Source organism: Herpailurus yagouaroundi, unplaced genomic scaffold, assembly GCF_014898765.1.
Source record: "Herpailurus yagouaroundi ecotype Mexico unplaced genomic scaffold, PumYag 77, whole genome shotgun sequence".
NCBI classification, from domain to species: Eukaryota; Metazoa; Chordata; class Mammalia; order Carnivora; family Felidae; genus Herpailurus; species Herpailurus yagouaroundi.
The window spans coordinates 93131158-93152932 of record NW_024412388.1 but is presented as its reverse complement, the minus strand read 5'-3'; the positions used below and the strand labels follow the sequence as shown (position 1 = coordinate 93152932).

Here is a 21775-nt window from a genome sequence, read left to right as displayed (position 1 = left end):
AAATTGAAACAAAAATATAATTTAATATTTCTTTCCTTCCTTTTTCCCTTATTTTTTTTTAAAGATTTATTTTTTAATTTTAGAGAGAGAGTATGAGCAGGGGGGAGGGGCAGAGGGAGAGAAAGAGAGTCTCAAGAGAGAATCCCAACGTGGGGCCTGATCCCATGACTCTGGGATATTACCTGAGCTGAAATCAGTGTTGACTGTTCAACTGACTGAGCCACCCAGGTGCCCTTTCTCTCTCCCTTCTTTTCTTTTTCCCTTCCTTCCTTATCAGTGAGATTGGCAAACATTTGAAAAGTTTGATAGTATTTAGTATTTGTCATAATGTGGGGAAGTAGGCACACTGTAATATTTTTGATGAGAATATAAATTGACATTCCCTTTAAAAAAATATTTATTTATTTTGAGAGAGAGAGCACAGATGACCAGGGCAAGGGCAGAGAGAGAGGGAGAGAGAATCCTAAGCATACTCTGTGCTGATGACAGTGTAGATCCCGACACGGGGCTCCATCTCACAAACTGTGAGATTATGACCTGAGCAGAAATCAAGAGTTCGACACTTAAACGACTCAGCCACCCAGGTGTCCCTGACATTCCCTTTTAAATAATTATTTATTTTAGTATAGTTGACATACAATGTTACATTAGTTTCAGGTGTACAACATATGATTCAACTTCTGTATATGTTATGCTATGCTCACCACAAGTGTAGCTACCATCTATTACCATACAATGCCATTCACTGTATTCCCTATGCTGTACCTTTTATTCCTGTGACTTATTTATTTCATCACTAGAAGCCTTTATCTTTCACTCTCCTTCACCCATTTTGTTCATCTTCCTACCTCTGTCCCCTCTGGCAACCATCAGTTCTCTGTATTTGTAGGTCTGATTCTGCTTTTTGTTTGTTTGTTTGGTTTCTTAGATTCCACTTGTAAGTGGAAATCGAATGGTATTATTCATTCCCCGTCTGACTTATTTCACTTAGCATAATACCCTCTAGGGTCATCCATGTTGTCACAGATGGCATGATCTCATCCTTTTTTTATGACAGTAATGTTGATTGTCTATATCTACCACATCTTTACCCATTCATCTGTCAGTGCACACTTGGATTGTTTCTGTATCATGGCTATTGTAAATAATGCTGCAGTAGACATAGGGAGGTGTATATCTTTTCAAATGAGTGTTTTCATTTGGCGGGAGGCAAATACCCAGTAGTTCAGTTATTGGATCATATGGTATGTTCTATTTGTAATTTTTGAGGAAATTCCATACTATTTTCCATAGCATCTGCACCAATTTACATTTCCATCAACAGTGCACAAAAGTTCCTTTTTCTCTACATCCATCCCAACACTTGTTATTTCTGTCTTTTTTGCTTCTATCCATTTTGGCAGGTGTAAGGTGGTATCTCATTGTGGTTTTGATTTGCATTTCCCCGAGGATTAATGATGTTGAGCACCTTTTCATGTGTCTGTTGGCCATCTCTGTGTCTTCTTTGGAAAAATGTCTATTTGGGTCCTCTGCCCATTTTCTAATTATACTATTTGTTTGCTGGTATTGAGTTGTATTAGTTCTATATATATTTTGGATGTTAACACCTTTTTGTATCATTTGCAAGTATCTTCTCCCATTCAGTAGGTTGCCTTTTTGTTTTGTTGATGGTTTCCTTCACTGTGCAAAAAGCTTTTTATTTTGGTGTAGTCCCAATAGTTTATTTTTGGTTTGTTTCCCTTGCCTCTGGATATAAATCTAGAAAAATATGGCTATCGTAATGTCATAGAAATTGCTGCCTATGTTCTAGGAGTTTTATAGTTTTAGGTCTCACATTTGGATCTTTAACCCATTTTGAGTTTGTTTTTGTGTGTAGTGTAAAAAAGTGGTCCATTTTCATTCTTTTGCATGTAGCTGTCCGGTTTTCCCAGGGGGTATTTATTGAAGATAGTGTCTTTTCTCCACTGTACATTCTTGCCCCCTTTTTCATAGATTAATTGACCACATAAGTGTGTGTTTATTTCTGGACTCTCTGTTTTGTTCCATTGATCTATGTGTCTGTTTTTTATGCCAGTACCATACTGTTTTAATAACTACAGCTTTGTAGTATATCTTGAAATCTGGTATTGTGGCACCACCAGCTTTATTTTTTCTCGGGATTGCTTTGACTATTCAGGGTCCTTTGTAGTTCCACAGAAATTTTAGAATTATTTGTTCTAGTTCTGTGAAAAATACTGTTGTTATTTTATTAGGGATTGCAATGAGTCTGTAGATTACTTTGGGTAGTATGGACATTTTAACAATATTAATTTTTCCAAGAATATTAATATTCCATGGGATATCTTTTCATTTGTGTTGCCTTCAATTTCTTTTGTCATTATTTTATAGTGTTCAGAGTATAGGTCTTTCACCTCCTTAGGTAAGTTTATTCCTAGGTATTTTATTCTTTTTGGTGCAGTTGTAAATGGAATTGTTTTCTTAATTTCTCTTTCTGTTACTTTGTTATTGGTGTATAGAAAAACAACCAATTTCTGGGTGTTAATTTTATATTGTGCAACTTTACTGAATTCATTTATTACTTGTAATAGTTTTTTGGTGGAGCTTTTAGAATTTTCTATGTATAGTATCATGTCATCTGACAGTTTAATTTCTAACTTACCAATCGTATGCCTTTTATTTCTTTTTCTTGTCTGATTGCCATGGATCGGACTTTCCAGTAATATATTGAATAAAAGTGGCTTGAGTGGACATCCTTGTCTTGTTCTTGATCTTAGAAGAATAGCTATCAGTTTTTGACATTACTTCCCCTACCCCCCCCCCCCTTTTTTGACAATCTTAGTTTTTTGACATTCCCTTTTTGGAAGATAATTTGGCGGTGTATAAAATTTAGAAAATCTACATGTCCTTTAATTCAGCAATTCTCTCTCTAGGAATCTATGTTACAAACAGTTGTGATTCAAAAATTATAATTTTACAAGATTATTCATTGTGGCATGTCTTGTAAATAGTTAAAACTTGGGACCAACTTAAGTTGAAACTATAAAACTTCTAGGTGAACTTATATTCTTAAGTAGGCCATAGAATGATTAAGTAAAATTCACAGAATATGTTTTCTTTATATTATGTCATTTTTAAGCTTTATTCAACAAGTGTTAATTGATTACCCATTGTATGTCAGAAGCTGTTCTATGTGCTTGGGGTGTAGTGATGAACTAGACAAAGTCCTTATTTCTTGGAGCTTATGTTTTAGTAGCAGAGGCAGGCAGTAAAAAGACAAACAAGATAATTTTATGATATTCCCTGACTACATACACCTCTCTGGCCTTGTCTCTTGTTTGCTTCCATTTCTCACTCCCTCTCTCCTTTGCTCATTGTATTACAGTGAGCTGTAATTGCTCCAGCATTGTTGCCATTCTTGCCGTTTCCAGACACATCCTAGGCAGGCTCTCGTGAACATTTACATAAAGCTACAGCTCTAGGTTCTGGTGAATTTTGTGTCAGGTACTTTGGTAAGGATGACAGACATCAAGGACCTCAGCTACTTCAATTCATGAGACTCAGCTTTCATAAAAAGGTGTATATCACTCATAGAACACTTAAAATATCAAACGCAGAAAAATCAGTAACTAAGTGACAAAAAGAATACTGCTAAAGAAAAGTTGGTAATAAAAATACTAGGTTAAAATATCAGATTTCACAACTTTAGCAATTTGACTTTGGCTCCAAAAAGTGTGTGCAAATTAGGAATTCTAAGAAAAGACCCCATGGTCTGCTTCGTAATTACTACCACAAACCAAAAAAATAATTCTGCGTTGCTGCAATGTCTTCCCTGCTAATATAAACAACTCTTTCATAGTTCTAAAGAAACTAGATGGTAATTCACATAAAAGGGGGTTATAAGATCCTTCTTACTCAAAATACAATGAAACTAAATATGATGTGTGTCAGGTCAGAAAGAAATCTTATCAAAATGTTGACCAGACAAAGAAACCAGTTACCTTCGCTGGCTGCCTCAGAGTGCAGAGCTAGCATGAACAGAGTCCTGCCTGTATCTCTGCATCCCCATAGTGTGAGGGTGGACAAAAAAGCCCTTCAGCTTTCCTGAGGTTTTGTTTCCTCAGGTGTAGGATTGAGGGGAGCAGACTAGGTGGCTTTTAAGAGACCTTTCAACTAAAAGGATCCAGGTCAGTTCGAGATCCCTGTATTTGAGCAGACATTTAGAGTGGCAAAAGAAATAGATTAAAAATGGTGGGTGAAGTATTTTTTGCCTTTTGATCCCATCATTCAGAACTATTTCACATTACAGTTCAAGGAATCTGTGTCAGATACTTTCATCTAATGGCTGGTACTGCTAAAGGGTAAGCAAATAAATGAAGCATCTGACAATGAAATTTTTAATAAAAATATAGAGGCTGTGCCAAGTTTGGTTAGAAAAATGACACACCACCACATCACACCAGCAGTTAGGACTTCCTGCCTCTGAATTTTAAGAGCCATCAACTTGGTCAGGAGACGTGCATTCAAGCCATTCACCAAGATCAAACGAGTGCACATCGATTAAAAATATGCTTCCTGGTACTTGCTTCAGCAGCACATAAACTAAAATTGGGAAGAATACGTTTCCTGAAATCTTCCCAGGAAGGGAACTTGAAAGAAACTGTTTTTAACAGAAAGGATGCAAGAGAGTTAAGTGCAGGGTAGGATATTTTTTCTTTACAGAACAGAAAAATGTCCCAAAGAACAGTAGTTTCTCATTTTTTGTGCCGTAAAAAGAATACACATATCACTTCTTCTGGAATCTAACACTGGCTTCATTTTCAAAGAGAATCATTTTATTTTCCTCAAATGCAGCCATAAATTATAAACTTTAAGCATGTGATAGTTACATGATTTCTTCAGTAAGCCTAGGGCTTCCACAAGCTTTTCTGGAGCTTAGAGCCAGAGTAGTCCAGGGAGTCAAAGATTAAAACTTTCTTCACAGCCATACATTCCTTTGATGTTTGGGTTATTGAACACAAACTCACTGGATAACTTGTCTTCGGCATTGTGCATTAAAGTGTTAGCTATGTTTTCTTCCTTTTTCTTCCTTTTCTTTTATTGTTTTATTTCATCTTCATCATAAGTGACTCTTTAATCCTCATCCCCCCATCCATCTCCCCTCTGGTAACCATCAGTTTATTCTCTATAGTTAAGAATCTATTCTTGGTTTGTCTCTCTCTTTTTTCTTTGCTCATTTGTTTTGTTTCTTAAATTCCACATATGAGTGAGATCATATGGTATTTGTCTTTCTCTGACTGACTTATTTTGCTTAGCATTATAGTGTCTGGTTCTATCCATGTTGTTGCAAATGGCAAGATTTCATTCTTTTTTCCCCCACAAACTAAAGTTATTTTAAATAGCATGTGGGAACGTAAGTTGTTCATTTCATCCTGAGCATGATTGACTGATTCATACTCTGAATGGATACGGAACAGGATATTATGAATTTCCTTGTCTTTCATTGAGCTATGATTTATATTTTCTTGATAAATTTATTTGAAAACTTATTGGATAATTTCATCTTATATTTAAGCATTATTGGAGGTAATAAATCATACTTTGAAAGACACTTAGGGTACTGAAGAACTTGTCTTTACAAGGTGACAAAATTCACTTTTAAGTAGCTTTATCCAGCACAGTGGTGATCCTGAAGAAGAAGGGATTAATCTCTACTCACTCATAGACGGTTTTTTCCCTTTTTTAAGAAGCTTTTTAAAAATAATTTTAATTGATCATCCAATGTCACTTTCAAATCACACAAGTGATTGTAACTATAGAAGGATCTCATCATCTTCATTCTCTAATTCTTGGTTTGCCGGTTTCTATCGTTTTCTTTTGTTTTGCCTTTTTAAGCTTTTATTTAAATTTCAGTTAGTTAACATACAGTGTAATATTAGTTTCAGGTATACAGTATAGTGTTTCAACACTTCCTTGTAACACCTGGTGCTTATCCCTACACGAGCACTCCTTAATCCCCATCACCTATTTCACCCATCCCCTTCCCTGGCAACCATTAGTTTGTTCTCTATATTTAAGAGTCTGTTTTTTGGTTCGTCTCTTTTTTTGTTTTGTTTTGTTTTGTTTTGTTTCTTAAATTCTACATATGAGTGGAATCATCTGGTATTTGTCTTTCTCTGACTGACTTATTTTGCTTAGTCAGACTATTTGACTATTGTTAGTCTCTAGCTCTATCCACGTCATTGCAGATAGCAAGATTTCATTCTTTTTTATGGATGAGTAATATTCCATTGCAAAAAGTACTACATCTTCCTTATCCATTTTTCTATTGATAGATACTTGAGCTGCTTCCATAGTTTGGCTATAGTAAATAATGCTGCAATAAACACAGGGTTACATGTGTCCCTTTGAATTAGTGTTTGTGTATTCTTTGGGTAAATACCTGGTAGTCTGATTCCTGGATCATAAGATAGTTCTATTTTTAATTTTTTTGAGGAACCTCTATATAATTTTTTTTGAGGAACCTCTATATAATTTTTTTGAGGAACCTCTATGAGGCTAATCATTCCTTCTTGTTCTGGCCATGGTACACAGTGGCTGCACCAATTTGCATTCCTACCAACAGTGCAAGAGGGTTTCTTTTTCACCACATCCTCGCCAACACTTGTTGTTTCTTGTGTTGTTGATTTTAGCCATTCTGACAGGTGTGAGATGATATCTCCTTGTAGTTCTGATTTGCATTTCCCTGATGATCAGTGATACTGAGCATCTTTTCATGTGTCTATTGGCCATCTGTTATGTCTTTTTCAGAGAAATGTCTGTTCATGTCTTCTGCCCATTTTTAAATTGGATTATTTGTTTTTGTGTATGTGTGTATTTTCTTTTGAGGGAACACTCTGACTCCGTGAGGAATTTCCTTTTGTTTTTGTGTGTTCTAAAAGTATAAGAAAGGCCATTACAACCCTTGGTTTGCACATGATGTTCAGGCTTATCTTTAAGAATTTGTTTTATCTTGGGGTGCCCGAGTGGCTCAGTTGGTTAAATGTCCGACTCTTGATTTCGACTCAAGTCATGATCTTCGGTCATGGGGCCTGCTTAAGATTCTTTCTCTCTCCCTCTGCCCCTCCCCCCTGTGTGCCTGTGCTCTCTCTCAAAAAAAGAAAAAATTGCTTTATTTCATTTACTGCTGAAGGTGTCAGGGCGAGGGTACCTGGATGTGCTTTCTCTTGCTCACAGCCCGGAAGGTGACCTAGGATAATGAAGCCAACATCCTCCCCGTCCTGGCGCCAGGGTTCCTGGGGCTAAAATTCAGTCACCTCAGCCTCTCTCCATGGGCACATGTTGACCAGGATTTACTGCTGAATTGAATTCTTAACATTAGCATTAAGTTTTCTGGCCATGTTATAAACAGTTGCTTACCTTTAAATTATACTCTGTAGTCTTCCATTTCTCATCAAGTTCCTTTTATCCCATGTTTTCCTCTTTCTTGGATTTTTTTTTTTCATTTTATTGCAACTGCATCCTCAAGAAGCCTCTCCAGAGTTTAAGGGTAACAAACGGAGTATATCCCAAACTGGGTTTACTTTGATCATATTTGAATGCTAGTTTGGCTAGGTGTCAGCTTTTAGCTTCTGAATCATTTTCCAAGAGAACTTTGAAGATATTGCTCAGGTTTTTTTTTAAATTAAGGTACAGTTGACACACACAGTGTTGTATTAGTTTCAGTGTATAACATAATGATTTGACAAGTGTATAAGTTATGTTATGCTTGCTCAATTGTTAATATTCAGTGTTGCAGATAATTAAGTTTGATGCTAATCATTCCTTCTTTTCTCCTCTCTCTCAGGCCTTAGGGTTTTTCTCTTTACTCAGATATGTCTAGATCATAATACAACTTCTGTTTGAAGACTTTTGTCTTTCTTCTAATCATTTTCTTTCAAACTCTTTATAGAACTTCTAATAAATGAATATTAGATCTCTTGGATCTTTCTCCCAATTCTACTTTTTTTATCCTTTTCACCTCTCTTTTTGCATTGCATTCTAGGAGACCTTCTTGGCTTAGTCTTCAGCTGTTCAGCTATGTGCATTTTGTTAATAAAACATTGCTGAATAATTTATTACTGTAATTTTTTACTTATAAGAACTGTTGGTTTTTGTTTTTCCTAATGGATATAATATTCCCTCAAATCTTATACATATCTCCACTACTGAGGGTTTTCTTGGGAGTAGTTCTTCCATTTACAGACTATGGTGCTTTTTCCATGCTGGTGGTGATTCTTGGTTGTCCGACTTTGTTGATGGGCATTTGGATTGTATCCAGTTTTTAGCTATTGGGAATTATACTGCCATGAATATATGTGCGTAAGTTTTTGTATAGCTGCTTTAATCTCTCTTGGTTAGATGCCTAGGAGTGGAATTGCTGGGTCATTTGCTAAGTATATGTTTAACTTTTTGAGAAACTGCCACGGTTTTGCAAAGTGGCTATACCATTTTATATTCCCACCATCAGTGATGATTCCAATTTCTCTACATCCTTGTCAATACTTGACTTTTTTGACTATAGCCATTCTAGTGGATGAGTGGTGCTGTCTCACGGTGTTTTTAATTTGCATTTCATTAATGACTGATGTTTCTGAGCATCTTTTTATGTGGTTATAACTTTTCTTTGATATTCTTTGCTGAATTGTCTGTTTAAATCTTTTGTCCATTTTTTTGGTTGGGTTAATTTTTATTTGTAGTTACTTTTAATTTCTGGCAACTTAAACTGCTTTTCTAGTATGGTAGTGATACAAAGTTTATTTTAAAAATAGTTGGTTTTTAAAAAGTATATCAATTAAGTGAAATATATTAAAGAAAAGATTATCACTTATCATTTTGTTGTGGCAAAAATTTTGAAGATGACATAAATGTCTAAAAAAACCACTTCCTCAAGGGTAGGTATTACCAGGGTCAACACCAGCCCTTTTCTCATTCTCAATATCTCTCAGTGATTTTATCTACTCCCATAGCTTCTGCCCTGTCCCTCTACTGATGTTGTTGAAGTTCACATCTCCAAGACCTGTATGTGAGGATCTGCAAATACTGTCTACTGTCTGCTAGACATTATGAAGATACCTCACTAGCACTTCGAAGTCAACATGTTTTCCTGACTGCCCCCTCATCACAGTGTTCCTTCCAACTTCCTATTTTGGGGTTCTCACCATTTTATAGTCACTGAAGCTTAAACTCTAGAACTCAGTCTTGCGTTATCTCTTTGCTTCTTTGCCTATTGCTTAACTCAGAATGCCCCAAACTCTTTTTCTCGCAAACCTGATGACTGTCAGAGTAAGACCCTCCCTATACACATGGCAACCCAAATAACACCTTCAGAGTTCTAGATTCCTCTCTTTCCCTTACCTTCAATATTGTGTCAGTGATCAAGTTACCTCCCACTTGCTAAAGATCTTTTGTATTTTGCTCCGCATTGCCATTCCTACCACCTTCCCCCTAGTTCGGAGATTCATTTCTCTTCTGGATTTTTGTAATAACCCTCTTATTGTTCTTTCTATTTTTAATATTTTCTCTCTCCTTCTCACCAAAGTTTATCACTGGAGTAACCTTTTTCTAACACCGATCATGTCACTTCTCTGCTCAAAATTCATCAGTAGGAAAAAAAAAAGGAGTGGGAGATACAGGCTTCTAGTTATGGAATGAAGAAGTCTTGGGAATAAAAGGTACAACGTAGAGAATATAGTCAATTCTATTGTACTAGCATTGTATGGCAATAGATGGTAGCTGGTCTTGTGAGTACAGCATAACATATAAAGTTACCAAATCACTATGTTGTATACCTGCAACTGATGTAATGTTGTGTGTCAACTACACTCAAAAATTTTTTTAAAAACCCCAAAATTTGTCAGCAGAGAACCATTATTTATATCAGTATTTCCCAACTTCATGAGTTTGCTATAATCAAGAATTGACTGTACTCTAATTATTTTAAGAGTGGATTCATTTATATGTCAAGAAATTTACTTTAAAATAAAATTTTGTAATACTACCATAAACAGAAAGCTAGTTGATTAAAAGTAAACATAAAATACAGGTTGCCCGGGTGGCTCAGTTGGTTAAGCATCTACTCTTAATTTTGGCCCAGGTCATGATCTCATGGTTTGTGGGATCAAGTCCTATGTGCTCCGTGCTAATAGCACAGATCCTGCTTGGGATTCTCTCTCTCCCCCTCTCTCTCTGCTCCTCCCCAGTTTGTGCTTTCTTTCTCTCTCAAAATAAATAAATAAACATTAAAAAAATAAAAAATAAAATTAAGCAAATAAAATAAAAACAAATAAAACAAATAGATAAATAAAATAAAAACAAATTAGTGTTGTGAATTGCTGGCTAAATATTGTATCATTTGATAAAATTATCCTGTTACTTATCCCCCCTTTTTTTTAAGTTGGCAGAAGGACTGAAAGATAATTGAAATGAGAATAATTTTCTCACACTGTGATTTAGTGTTATTTAATACTACTTCAACATAAGCACTACATGTATTCCACTCATTTGGAAATACTAACTATAGAATTCATTTGAAATCCTTTTTGTGGCACATAAGTTCTCTCACAATCTCCCTGTGCTTATGGTGTCTCCTACTTTTCTCCCTTGCATTTTATCCTTAGCAAATTAGAACAATGTAGGGTTGTTATGAAGATTAAATGAGTTTATATGTACAAGGTGCTTAGAAGTAAGTGCTCCATAAATATTAACTGTCGTTATCACTGTCATTATTATTGTGTTTTTTCTAATTAACATGTGTTCTGCCTGCTTGCAGACACTGTGACGTATTCTTGGGATGTTTTTTCACATTTGTCTGCTCAGCTAATGCCTGTTTTTTTTTTTTTTCTGCAAGTCTAAGCTCATACAGTCTTCCTCTTCTGAATTCCCACCCCCCCCCAACTCTACTGTACCTTGAATACATTCCCAGTATAACACCTGAAATATTCTCTTTGGTTATGTGAGTGGTCTGTAACTTTCTTCAGGGAAGGCACTGCATCTTCTTGTCTTTTAACCCTAGCACCTAGACCAGTGTCCAGCTCACAGTATTTAAAAAAAAATTTTTTTAACGTTTATTTATTTTTGAGACAGGGAGAGACAGCATGAACGGGGGAGGGTCAGAGAGAGAGGGAGACACAGAATCTGAAACAGGCTCCAGGCTCTGAGCTGTCAGCACAGAGCCCGACGCGGGGCTCAAACTCACGCACCGCAAGATCATGACCTGAGCTGAAGTCGGATGCTTAACTGACTGAGCCACCCAGGCGCCCCTCACAGTATTTTTTAATTCAGTAAATATGGATTAAGAGCCTTAGTATGCCATACCTTATGCTATGCATGGATGGTACAAAGATGAACAAGACATGGCCTATCTCTTTGAGGTAGGAGTCTGTTGGAAATACATATGATGTATATTTAAGAATTATGATTATTAATTTTTTATTTAAAAAACTGTAACAACCTAGTGAGATTTGAACATACACTCTTACTCCATAAGGCTCAGTCTCAAACCATTAAGCTGTGAGTCATACTAAAATTTTAAGTATTTTATCTCATCTGGTTAATAGAGTGTGAGGTCTCTGATGGCAAAGACTATGTATCTCAGTACCTTTCTTCCCTCAAGGTACTTGGCATTCATTGTTTACCTCTGGTAAATACTTACCAACTTATAAGATTCAGAATTATTTGGAATGACATGGTGGCTATTGACTCTAGTATTGCACAAGTTTAAAAATCACAAATGTACTTAGCCTTGTAGCTGTGACTGAAAAACTAGGACAATGGATGCTGATGAAAATGATAATTAATATGAAATGTGTAATTTTAGCATGCTACAGTGGCTTTATTTGTAATACATCTCTGAGATGAGTTTCTACTTTTTTGTAGCACATTTTTGAAGCTGGAAATACCAATGATGATTCAGGATTGGACTTTGAAGAATTTATGCAGTACCTTAAAGACCACGAGATAAAAATGAGGCTGGCATTTAATAGCCTGGACAAAAATAATGATGATGTGTGTGTTTGTGTTTTATTCACAATTAGCTTAACATGAATAATAATTGTCAGTATTAAAGGGATTTTTTTTACTAGCTTTTACTTACCCCTGTCATCAAAGATTCAGTTATTTCTATTGTCTAGCAGTAATTTTTATTTATAAAAATAATATATAAACTATATTTATTAGTGTTATAATTTTTGTGTGATTTTGAAAATATTTTGGTTGCAGGAAAGTTAGATAACACAGAAAAGATCCTAAAATAAAGTAACAGTTACTTGTAACTCTGCTGTGTAGATGTCAGGTTTAACACACACACACACACACACACACACACACACACAAATATGTAGTTGTTTGTTTTTACCTGAGAGAGAGAGAGCACGCTCATGTGTGCGCAAGCAATGGGGAGGGGCATAGGGAGAGGGAGAGAGAGAATCTCAAGCAGGCTCCACACACAGCACAGAGCCTGGTGTGGGGTTCGATCCGGAGACTGTGAGATTGTGACCTGAGTTGAAATGAAGAGTCGGACACAGCTGACTGAGCCACCCAGGTGTCCCTTGATATATTTTTATATTTCCCTCTAGACTTTTTATTTCTGTTTCTTTCTTTGTTTCTCTTTCTTTCTTTAAATGAAATTGTAGTCACGCTGTATATATAGTTTGGTGTCCTATTTTTTTCTCTGAATGTTACAATGTAAGCGTTTTCATTTCATTTAGTATTCTTCACATAGTTTTTAATGACTCTGAAATATTCTATTTATGAGTAGATAAATCATTCCTATATTGTTAGACATTTAGAATGTTTCCAATCTTTTATTCATAGTGCTGCAATCAATATCCATGCTGATTTACAGAGAAAAGGTATATTTTGTTACAAACCTTTAAATCAGAAAGACTATAGGTAAAAGTAGAGTACCATTTCTGCATCCATATGTGGCTAATCCATCATAGGTAATTAGAACCTAATTATATGCTATTCAAGAAACATATGTGTTGATTTTTTAAGTTTTGTGAAATCTAGTTTTTGTTAATTGAAAAATTCTAACTGTACCAGAAAAGCTATTTAAAGGATTGTACTGAAAGATTCTTGGGTAAAACAAAATGTAACCTGAATGTCACAGGCTTAGTGACCTGTGATATCCATACTGCAGCGCTCTATGCTTCCATTCACTTTCCAGAAAGAAGTTTAGGCCTTTCTGGGTTCTGCTACTGAAATAGTACCCAGAAGCTTTAAAGGTACCACTTACTAATTTATGTAAATTAGACCTGGTCATCGGTTGCTGCTGATCTTGGACCAGTAGTTCTGTTCTTGTGCTATTCTGGAATTTCACTCTCTTACTACTGCTTACCGCCATGATCATCATTTGTAAGCTGAAAATCCACCGTGTCAGATAATCAGCGAAATTAGAATGCCATTAGTAAAATATAATGGCTATCACTATCTCTGGTAAAGCTGTAAATCACTGCTTGTAGCTCTTGGTAATAATAGAGAATACTTTTTCTGAGGAAAGATGGATATCCGAAAGTAATATAGTGATTGGCAATATACATCTTTTAATTTCTGCCTTGTCTAGTCAAACTGCCAGGAGTCAGCCCCCAGAGTCCTGAGAGCCACAGTCCCAGTTCTCACGGGCTTCACGTGTCTCGAACACCTGAGCTGCAACAGTTGGTGTGAGGCTCTGCTGTGGGCACCAGGGCTACTGCCCACCTTGCCTGCAGAGCTCAGGCCCCAGGAGCCCTGCAGGAGCACCAGGTCTGGCGGAGCTGCCTGCTCCCTGTGTCATCATTGTTGCCACTTCAGTGACCACCTTGCAGAGCTCAGCCAGTTTACTTTGGCCAGCATGCTTTTTGTGTGTGAAAAAGGGAGCACATCCTCTGTTATGGGTTGAGGGGTGTGCAGCTTAAAAAAGATACGTTGAAGTCCTAGCCTCCTGTACCTCAGACTGTGACCTTATTTGGAAACAGTTCTTTACAGAAGTAATCAAGTTAAAATTATGTCATTAGGGTAATGCCCAATATCTAATATGACTGGTGTCACATCAAGGGGAATCGTGGACACAGAGGCACATGTGCACAGAGGAAGATGATGTGAAACGACCAGACTTCTGGCCTCCAGAATTGTGAAACAGTAAATTCCTGTTGTTCTAAACTACCCAGATTGTGGTACTTTGTTACAGCAGCCCCAGGAAACTCCTCCCTTCTGTTATGCTTTATCAAGTGTCTGACAATACCAGAATGTTTTGGGCCTCAAAGTACAGCTTTCTCGATTCATGTGAATATGCAGTCACTTTCTTCCAGAGTGTACAAATGCTTCCAGATTGGCTGCGATAGGGTAGTTTCTGCTGTCAGGTGTGTATCATTGACCCTGGAGCTGACATTTCCTTCTGAATTCTATTACTGGATCTGGCTCACTGCATCATACCTTCCCACGCTTTTCCTTCCTGACATCATTGTTCCTGATGGGACTCTCCCAGCTCATCACACATTATATTTGTTAAACATTAATAGTATACCGGATTCAATGTTTACCACCTGCTTTCTGTCCCCCAGGAGGCTTTCCAGGCCTTATGCCAATCAGTGGAGGCAAGAGGATGCATGTGGGCTGTGTACTATCAAACTCATTAGCAGGAAGTGCTCAAACCCCAGTGTAATCTCATCTATTTAACTTCGTTTCACCAAGTAGTATCTGAGCTCCTGCTCAGTTCAGCCAAAATGTCCATGGAATGCTGTTGTAAAAATGTGAATGAAGTAACTATTGAACATAATTTTATCATTAAGATTATTTTTTAGATGGAGTTTTTTGGAGGCTGAGGAAATGGTCGGAAAGAAATTAACATTTATTGGACTTTATCTTCTATATCTTATTTTTGTCTCACACAAGTCTTCGTAGCAGCTGTTTTTCACAGATGAGAACACTGAGGCTAAGGAAGGTTAAATAATTTTGCCTTCCATTGGCTTTCCCAGTGAACCACATCTCCCAGCACTTATGCCTTGGTGTAGCCATATACCACACAGACCTGTGTTTGGCCATTTGACTTGCTTCAGCCATTAGCACATTAGCAAGGCTTAATAAGTATTTGTACATTGGAACTTGTCCTCTTGGAATACTCTTTCTTGAACATCCTGAGCCACCAGAAAAGAGGTCTTAGCTACCCAGTTGGAGAGATTGCATGGAGAGAAATGCTCATTTAGTAATAAATTATTTTACATTTCCATCTGAGGTAATAGATATGAGTGAAGCCATCTTGGATTTCTAGCTGTGGTTGAACCTCCAGATGATTGAATTCACAGGAGTGGCCCAGGCAACACAAGAAGAACCAATGAGTTGAATCAAGCTCAGATTGCATACTCATAGTCAAATATATCCTTTTTAAACCACTAAATTTTGGAATAGTTTGTTACTTAGCAATAAATCACTGGTACAGGAATGGAATATTTTGTATTTCTCCCTGGAATTGCAATGCTAGAATGGTTGTGTTCCTCCTCTCCATCCATCTAACTATTGTTATTCCATTGAATTTATTTCAAGTCCATTATATGCTTGCTGCATATAATTAAAGACAAGTTTGAATCTCTTTTTCAGGTCATATGCCTTGATTATATTCTGGAACACATTACCTAATTTTTTCTACATCTTAGCTTGGATTTTTAGCTTCTTCAGGGTAAAAATTACTTAATGTATTTTAGTTAAATGAAGCAAACAGTTTTTGAGCACTGTATGTGAGTTATTGCACTAGGAACTGTGTGAACAAAGGTCTTCAGAAGCACACCATTTGGGGTGAATTAAGAATAAACATACAGAAGACAGACTATGATCATTGCTCTAGAAGCGATATAAGGAGAGCTTAATTGTGCCAAGGGACACTTCAGATTTGTGCTGGATCAATATGTAAATAGAATGGAAAAGAAAGGGTTTCTTGAGCAAAGAGAGTAAGTAGTTTGAACAAAGGCAAAATTAGGAAATTGTCAGTCAAGGTAAGAACTGGTTAATATGGCTTTTCAAGTTTGGCCCTAACTTACTATTTTTGGGGGGAAATTTCACTGACATATAACATATATATCAATGTGCACACATTCTAAGTTAAAAGCTCTACAAATTTTCCCGAGGCAAACACACAATATGAAAACAGCATCCAGATTAAGAAGCAAAATATTAGTGGTATCTCAGAAGCAGCCCTTTTATATCCCTGCCAAATCACTATCGCCCACTAAAGTAGCTGTTATCCTGCTTTCTAGTACTGTATGTAAGTCCTCAATCAATCTTTGTTAAACAAGTAAGTGTACCGTGCTCATACTGTATCTCTTGCTGAAATGCTTTTTTGTTTCTTTGGTGGTATATTGTTTATCCTTTATTGTACTTCATTTGTGACTTTTGTTTTTCACTCCTTTATTTATGCCTCCATTACACTTTATTTATAACTATCCTATAACATACATTTGGCACAGTGTGATATAATTTTGAAATAAGTAGTTCATCCATACAAGCTGGCAAGCTTCTCAGGGGTGGTTGTTTTATTAATCTCTGGCTTCTCTCACATTTAGCATAGTGATTTTAATAGTACGCTTTCAAAATATATTTTTTAAACTATTGAATTAATGAGCATAGTGTTCAGAGATTGTAATGGGATATAAGGCAGAGGATTCAGTTTTCCCAGTTGAAGAAAAGTTTGATTTCTAGGCTGAGGAATAGACCAGTAAATTCCACCTGTGAAGCTTGGAACGCTAGGGGCCTTGGAATGATTGCAAAGAGTCTGAAATTCTATGCATGAATACTGGGCTTTATCTATAGGCTAAATAAATAATATATCTCATACATATGTGCACTATTTATAAATGTATACAGATGCAGCTATGGCTCATAAAATATGAACTAAAGATGTGACTGAATTCATATATTTTTGATGTTACATATTTTCAACTAGGTGACATTAAGTTGATTTTTTTAATATTGAAATGTCCTCATATTTTAAAAGACTGAGTATCCTCAACTCTTTGTTTTACACAGAGGAGGAATCAAAGATTCTTTGGACTTGGACAGTGCCGTGATGAGTTATGTGTTTTAGAGTTTGAGGAGAAAATGGAATACTTAATTTTTCCTTTATAACATCCTGCAACATGAGATTGAGATGCATAGTAGGCTTGTATTCAATGTATCAGTTGATTAGAGTTATAGCATAGGATATGGTTGTGCTAAAAAGAATTTGTGTTGGGGGTGTCTGGGTGGCTCAGTTGGGTAAATGTCAGACTCTTGGTTTCAGCTCAGGTCATGGTCTTGTAGTATGTGGGATCAAGCCACATGTTGGGCTTTGTGCTGACAGCATGGAGCCTGCTTGGGATTCTCTATCCCTCTCTCTCTCTCTGCCCCTCCCCTGCTCTCATTCTCTCTCTCAAAAGGAAATAAACTTTAAAAAATGCACCTTAAAAAAAGATTTTGTGTTGTATTATAATTTAGGTATGTTATTATTTTTTTAGTTTACCTTATAAAATGTTGGGTTGCCTTATTTTCATGTGCCTGAATCAGATCTTCAGAGTTAGCTTTTAAATTTTTTCCAAGTAGGTATCATAATCTAAATCTGTTGTAGATCTGCAATCTCTTACTGGAAATCCTTAGGGTCAGATGTGTTCAGAAATTTAGAATTTGGGTTTTAGACAAGCAATACAGTTCCTGTATGATATATTATGTGATACTACAAGTGAGATTTGAGGTACCACTGTGCAATTATATATGTATTTCTTCAAAGAAACAAATGAATAATTATATAGAATCATAAATAATTGACTACCAAATGAATTTTGATGACAAATATACAAGAAGTCTTTTAGTTTTCAGAGCTTTTAAGCTTTGTGTTGTGAATATGGAATTATTGGCCTAAAAAACATGGACTTTTTAAAGACTATTATGTTCTAAGTATATTGCCTTATCTTTTCAGATACTTTAATTTGATATTTTTTTCACTTTTTAAAGGAATAATAGAAACTTCAGAAATAATTGCTGCTTTGAAATCACTGGGTATGAATATTTCTGAAGCTCGGGCAAAAAAAATTCTACAAAGGTCAGTCCTCATCCTTATTTTTAACAGTTTTTATTTAGTTCCATGTTAGAAACTAATTGCTATATATGTAGCGCCTTCCTTCCTCCCTGCCTTCCTCATTTCCTGCCTGCCTGCCTTTATAACATCAGCTTTTATTGACAGTGTTATAAGAAGAGTCCCTGAGAAATTTATTGAACTGTGAGAATGCTGTTGACTAAATCATGAAGTGTTTACACTTCACAAAGTCCCTAGGATAAAATCCTTCCTGCTTCTAGTTCAAAGAACAGATGTAATTCTCTTAAGCAATTGACTTAACACGTTTCTTTTTAATTTTTTTGACATACAAAATACTGTACATAATTAATATACACAACTTGGTGAGTTTGGAGATAAGTGAACACCTAGGAAATCATTACCACATCTGTGTCATAAATCTATCCATCCCTTCCAAAAGTTTCCTCCTACCCTCTTATTTACTACTATTATTTTTTCTGATAAGAATACTTTTTGTAGTTAAAACTTCAACTTATTTATTTTTTTACTGAGGTGTAACTGACATGAAACACTAGTTTCAGGCATATAATGTAATGTTTTGATATTTGCATATATTGGGAAATGATCATCACTGTAAGTCCAGTTAGCATCTGTCACCATATATAGTTAAATTTTTTTTTCCTACAATGAGAACTTCTAAGATTTACTCTCTTAGCAAGTTTCAAAATTATGCAGTATACGATAATTAACTCTAGTTATTATGCTGTACATTACATTCCCATGACTTACCTATTTTATAACTAAAGTTTGTACCTTTTGGCCTCTTTCACCCATTTCACTCATTCCCTAAACCCCCACTTTGGACAACCCTAATCTGTTCTCTGTATCTATGAGCCTTATTATTATTATTATTTTAATATTTCACTTATAGGTGAGATCATATGGTATTTGTCCTTGTCTGACTTGTTTAACTTAGCAAAATTCCCTCAAGGTCCATCAATGTTGTCTCAAATAGGTAGATTTCCTTCTTTTTTATGGCTGAATGATATTCCATATTCCACACACACGTGTGTGTATGTGTACACACACATACCACATTTTCTTTATCCATTCATCCATTGGTAGACACTTAGGTTGTCTCCATGTAAGAACAACTAACATAAATCTGCTGTCTTAGCAAATTTTTAAATATCCAACAGAGTATTCTTACACTTAGTACTTATTCTTAGAGGATTTATTATAAATGTTATAAGCACTATTTTTGTTGTAAATTTCAGCATCGATAGTGATGGAACAATGACAATAGACTGGGATGAATGGAAGTACTACTTTTTACTTCATCCTGCAAAAAATATTGATGAAATTGCTCATTTCTGGAGGCGCTCTACCGTAAGATTACTTTGTATTTTACTATATTTTTATTTTGTCACAAATGCCATAGCTGTTATTATGATCACATAATCCCTATACTACTTCCAGCCTCAGTGGCTAAAATAGCAAAATTCTCTCCTAATAGTGTTCTACTAATTTAGCAAGGAGTGTTAGTATTATATGTACAAAGACAGCTACCACAATTTGGTAAAATCTAGAACTTAAAGTAGATACTTATCTGCTGCAAGGGCCTTCTTTGCATTGAGAATAAGTTATTCCGATATAGTTAACTGTCTTAGGAAAGTGGAAAAATAATATACTTTAATTCTTTTCACAGAAATGATATACTCAGTTAGGTTTCTATCATAGGAAATGCAAAGTCAAACATTAAAATGCAAAATTTCAGAATCAGAAAGGATCAACTGTGTAATCTACCTATTCGTTTTATATAAGCACTTGACTCAGTTGTGAGGAGGAAATGAGGTTTTATAATTGAAAACATTTTTTTTTCTTTTTTAGATCTCTGATGCAGGGGGTTAAGTTAATCATTTATTCATGGTATACTATTTGCAAATCCTCCTCTCCATAGACAATATAAGGGAGGGCCAAGAGCATAGGCTTCGGAGTCAGATGCTTAGGTTTGAACTTCGCTTCTGCCATCCACTAGCTATATAACCCCTCTGTGCCTCAGGTTTTCTCAATTATATACTGGGTATAATAATGGTAAGAGTTTTGAGAATTAAATTAGTATATTAGTTAATAAATGTAGAAAAGGGCGGAGCAGGTAATACATGTCTTCAGTAAAGGTTACTTATTATGATAGGCACTTATTCTAATATGTTTCCTCTGTGTCTTGGATATGTATATGATCTTAGGAATCATGTAGTGTTTCATGTGTGTGCTTTTATTTTACATAGATGGTATTCTGCTAAAGGCTACAGCTGATTTTTTGCTTTGTTCACTCAATATTATGATTTTAAGATTTGTCCTTGTTTTTATGCATTCATCTAGTTTATTGCTTCTAACTACTGCATGCTATACATTTAACACATCTTCTTTATCCATTTTCCTAGTAATAGGAACTGATAAATAGTTTCCTCCAACTTCAAGCAAAATGCCTTCCTCTACTGTAGCTTAGGGAATTTCACCTGAATTTCTGAGTCAGAAGTAATATGCATTTGCAAATTTTAGTAGGTTATCCAGTCTTAATTTTATAAAATATATCCATGTTATTTCCCAGGATAACTTGCTATGGTAGCTTACATTCCCACCAGCAATGCCTGAAAGTTCCTGTTTCTCTACGTATTGCTTGGTATTGTCCAGTTTTCTAATACTTTCCACTCTGTTGGGTACAAAGTGGTATCTTCTTTTAATGTGCACTTCTTTGATTTTAGTCCATTTTAAACATCTCTTCATAGAAATACTAGAGATTCACGTGTTCTTTTTCTATGAATTATCTATTTATATCCTTATAAGATTTGTTGAGATATAATTGATATATGACATTGTGTAAGTTAGGGTGTACCACATAATATTTGATACACTTATGTATTGTGAAATGACTGCCACAGTAGGGTTAGTTAGTTAGCACTTCTGTTACCTCACATAATTATCATTTCTTTTTTGCAGTGAGAACACTCATAGCAACTTGCAAGTATATAATACAGTATTAACTATAAGCACCATGCTGTAATTAGATCCCCACAGAATTTGTTCACCTCATAACTGGTGGTTTTGTCCTTTGACCAACGTCTTCTCATTTCCCTAATTCCCCAGCCCCTAACAACCACCATTCTACTGTCTGTTTATATGAATTTGGCTTTTTTTAGATTCTGTATATGAGTGAGACCATACAGTATTTGCCTTTCTCTATCTGACTTATTTCATATTTAGCATAATGCCCTCAAAGTCCATCTATATTGTTGCAAATAGCAGGATTTTCTCCTTTCTAGTGGCTGAGTAATAATCTATTGTGTATAATGTATATATATCACATCTTACACTTAGGTTGTTTACGTAACTTCACCATTGTGAATAATGCTGCAATGAACATGGAGGTACAGATATCTTTTTGAGATCCTGATTTCATTTTCTTTGGCTTTATACCAAGAAGTGGAATTTCTGGATTATATGATAGTTCTGTCTTTAATATTTTGAGGAGCCTCATACTGATTTCCATAGTGGCTGCACCAATTAAATTCCCACCGACATTGCAGAAAAGGTTCCCTTCTGTCTACATCCTCACCGACACTTGTCTCTTGTTTTGTAGGTAGTAGCCATTCTAACAAGTGTGAGGTAATATTGTGATTTTGATTTGTGTTTCCCTGATGTAGACCATCTTTTCATATACAC

The 21775-nt window shown here is 35.7% G+C and overlaps 1 protein-coding gene across 1 annotated transcript in view; it reads left to right on the top strand.

Annotated features, from left to right (window-relative positions):
* Positions 1–21775, top strand: part of LOC121017919 (calcium-binding mitochondrial carrier protein SCaMC-1-like) — a 40827-nt gene that overhangs the window by 6709 nt on the left and 12343 nt on the right. Inside the window, 3 exon segments of the mRNA XM_040456413.1 lie at positions 11914–12046; positions 17992–18079; positions 19330–19441. Of these exon segments, the coding sequence (XP_040312347.1) occupies positions 11914–12046; positions 17992–18079; positions 19330–19441 (333 nt within the window).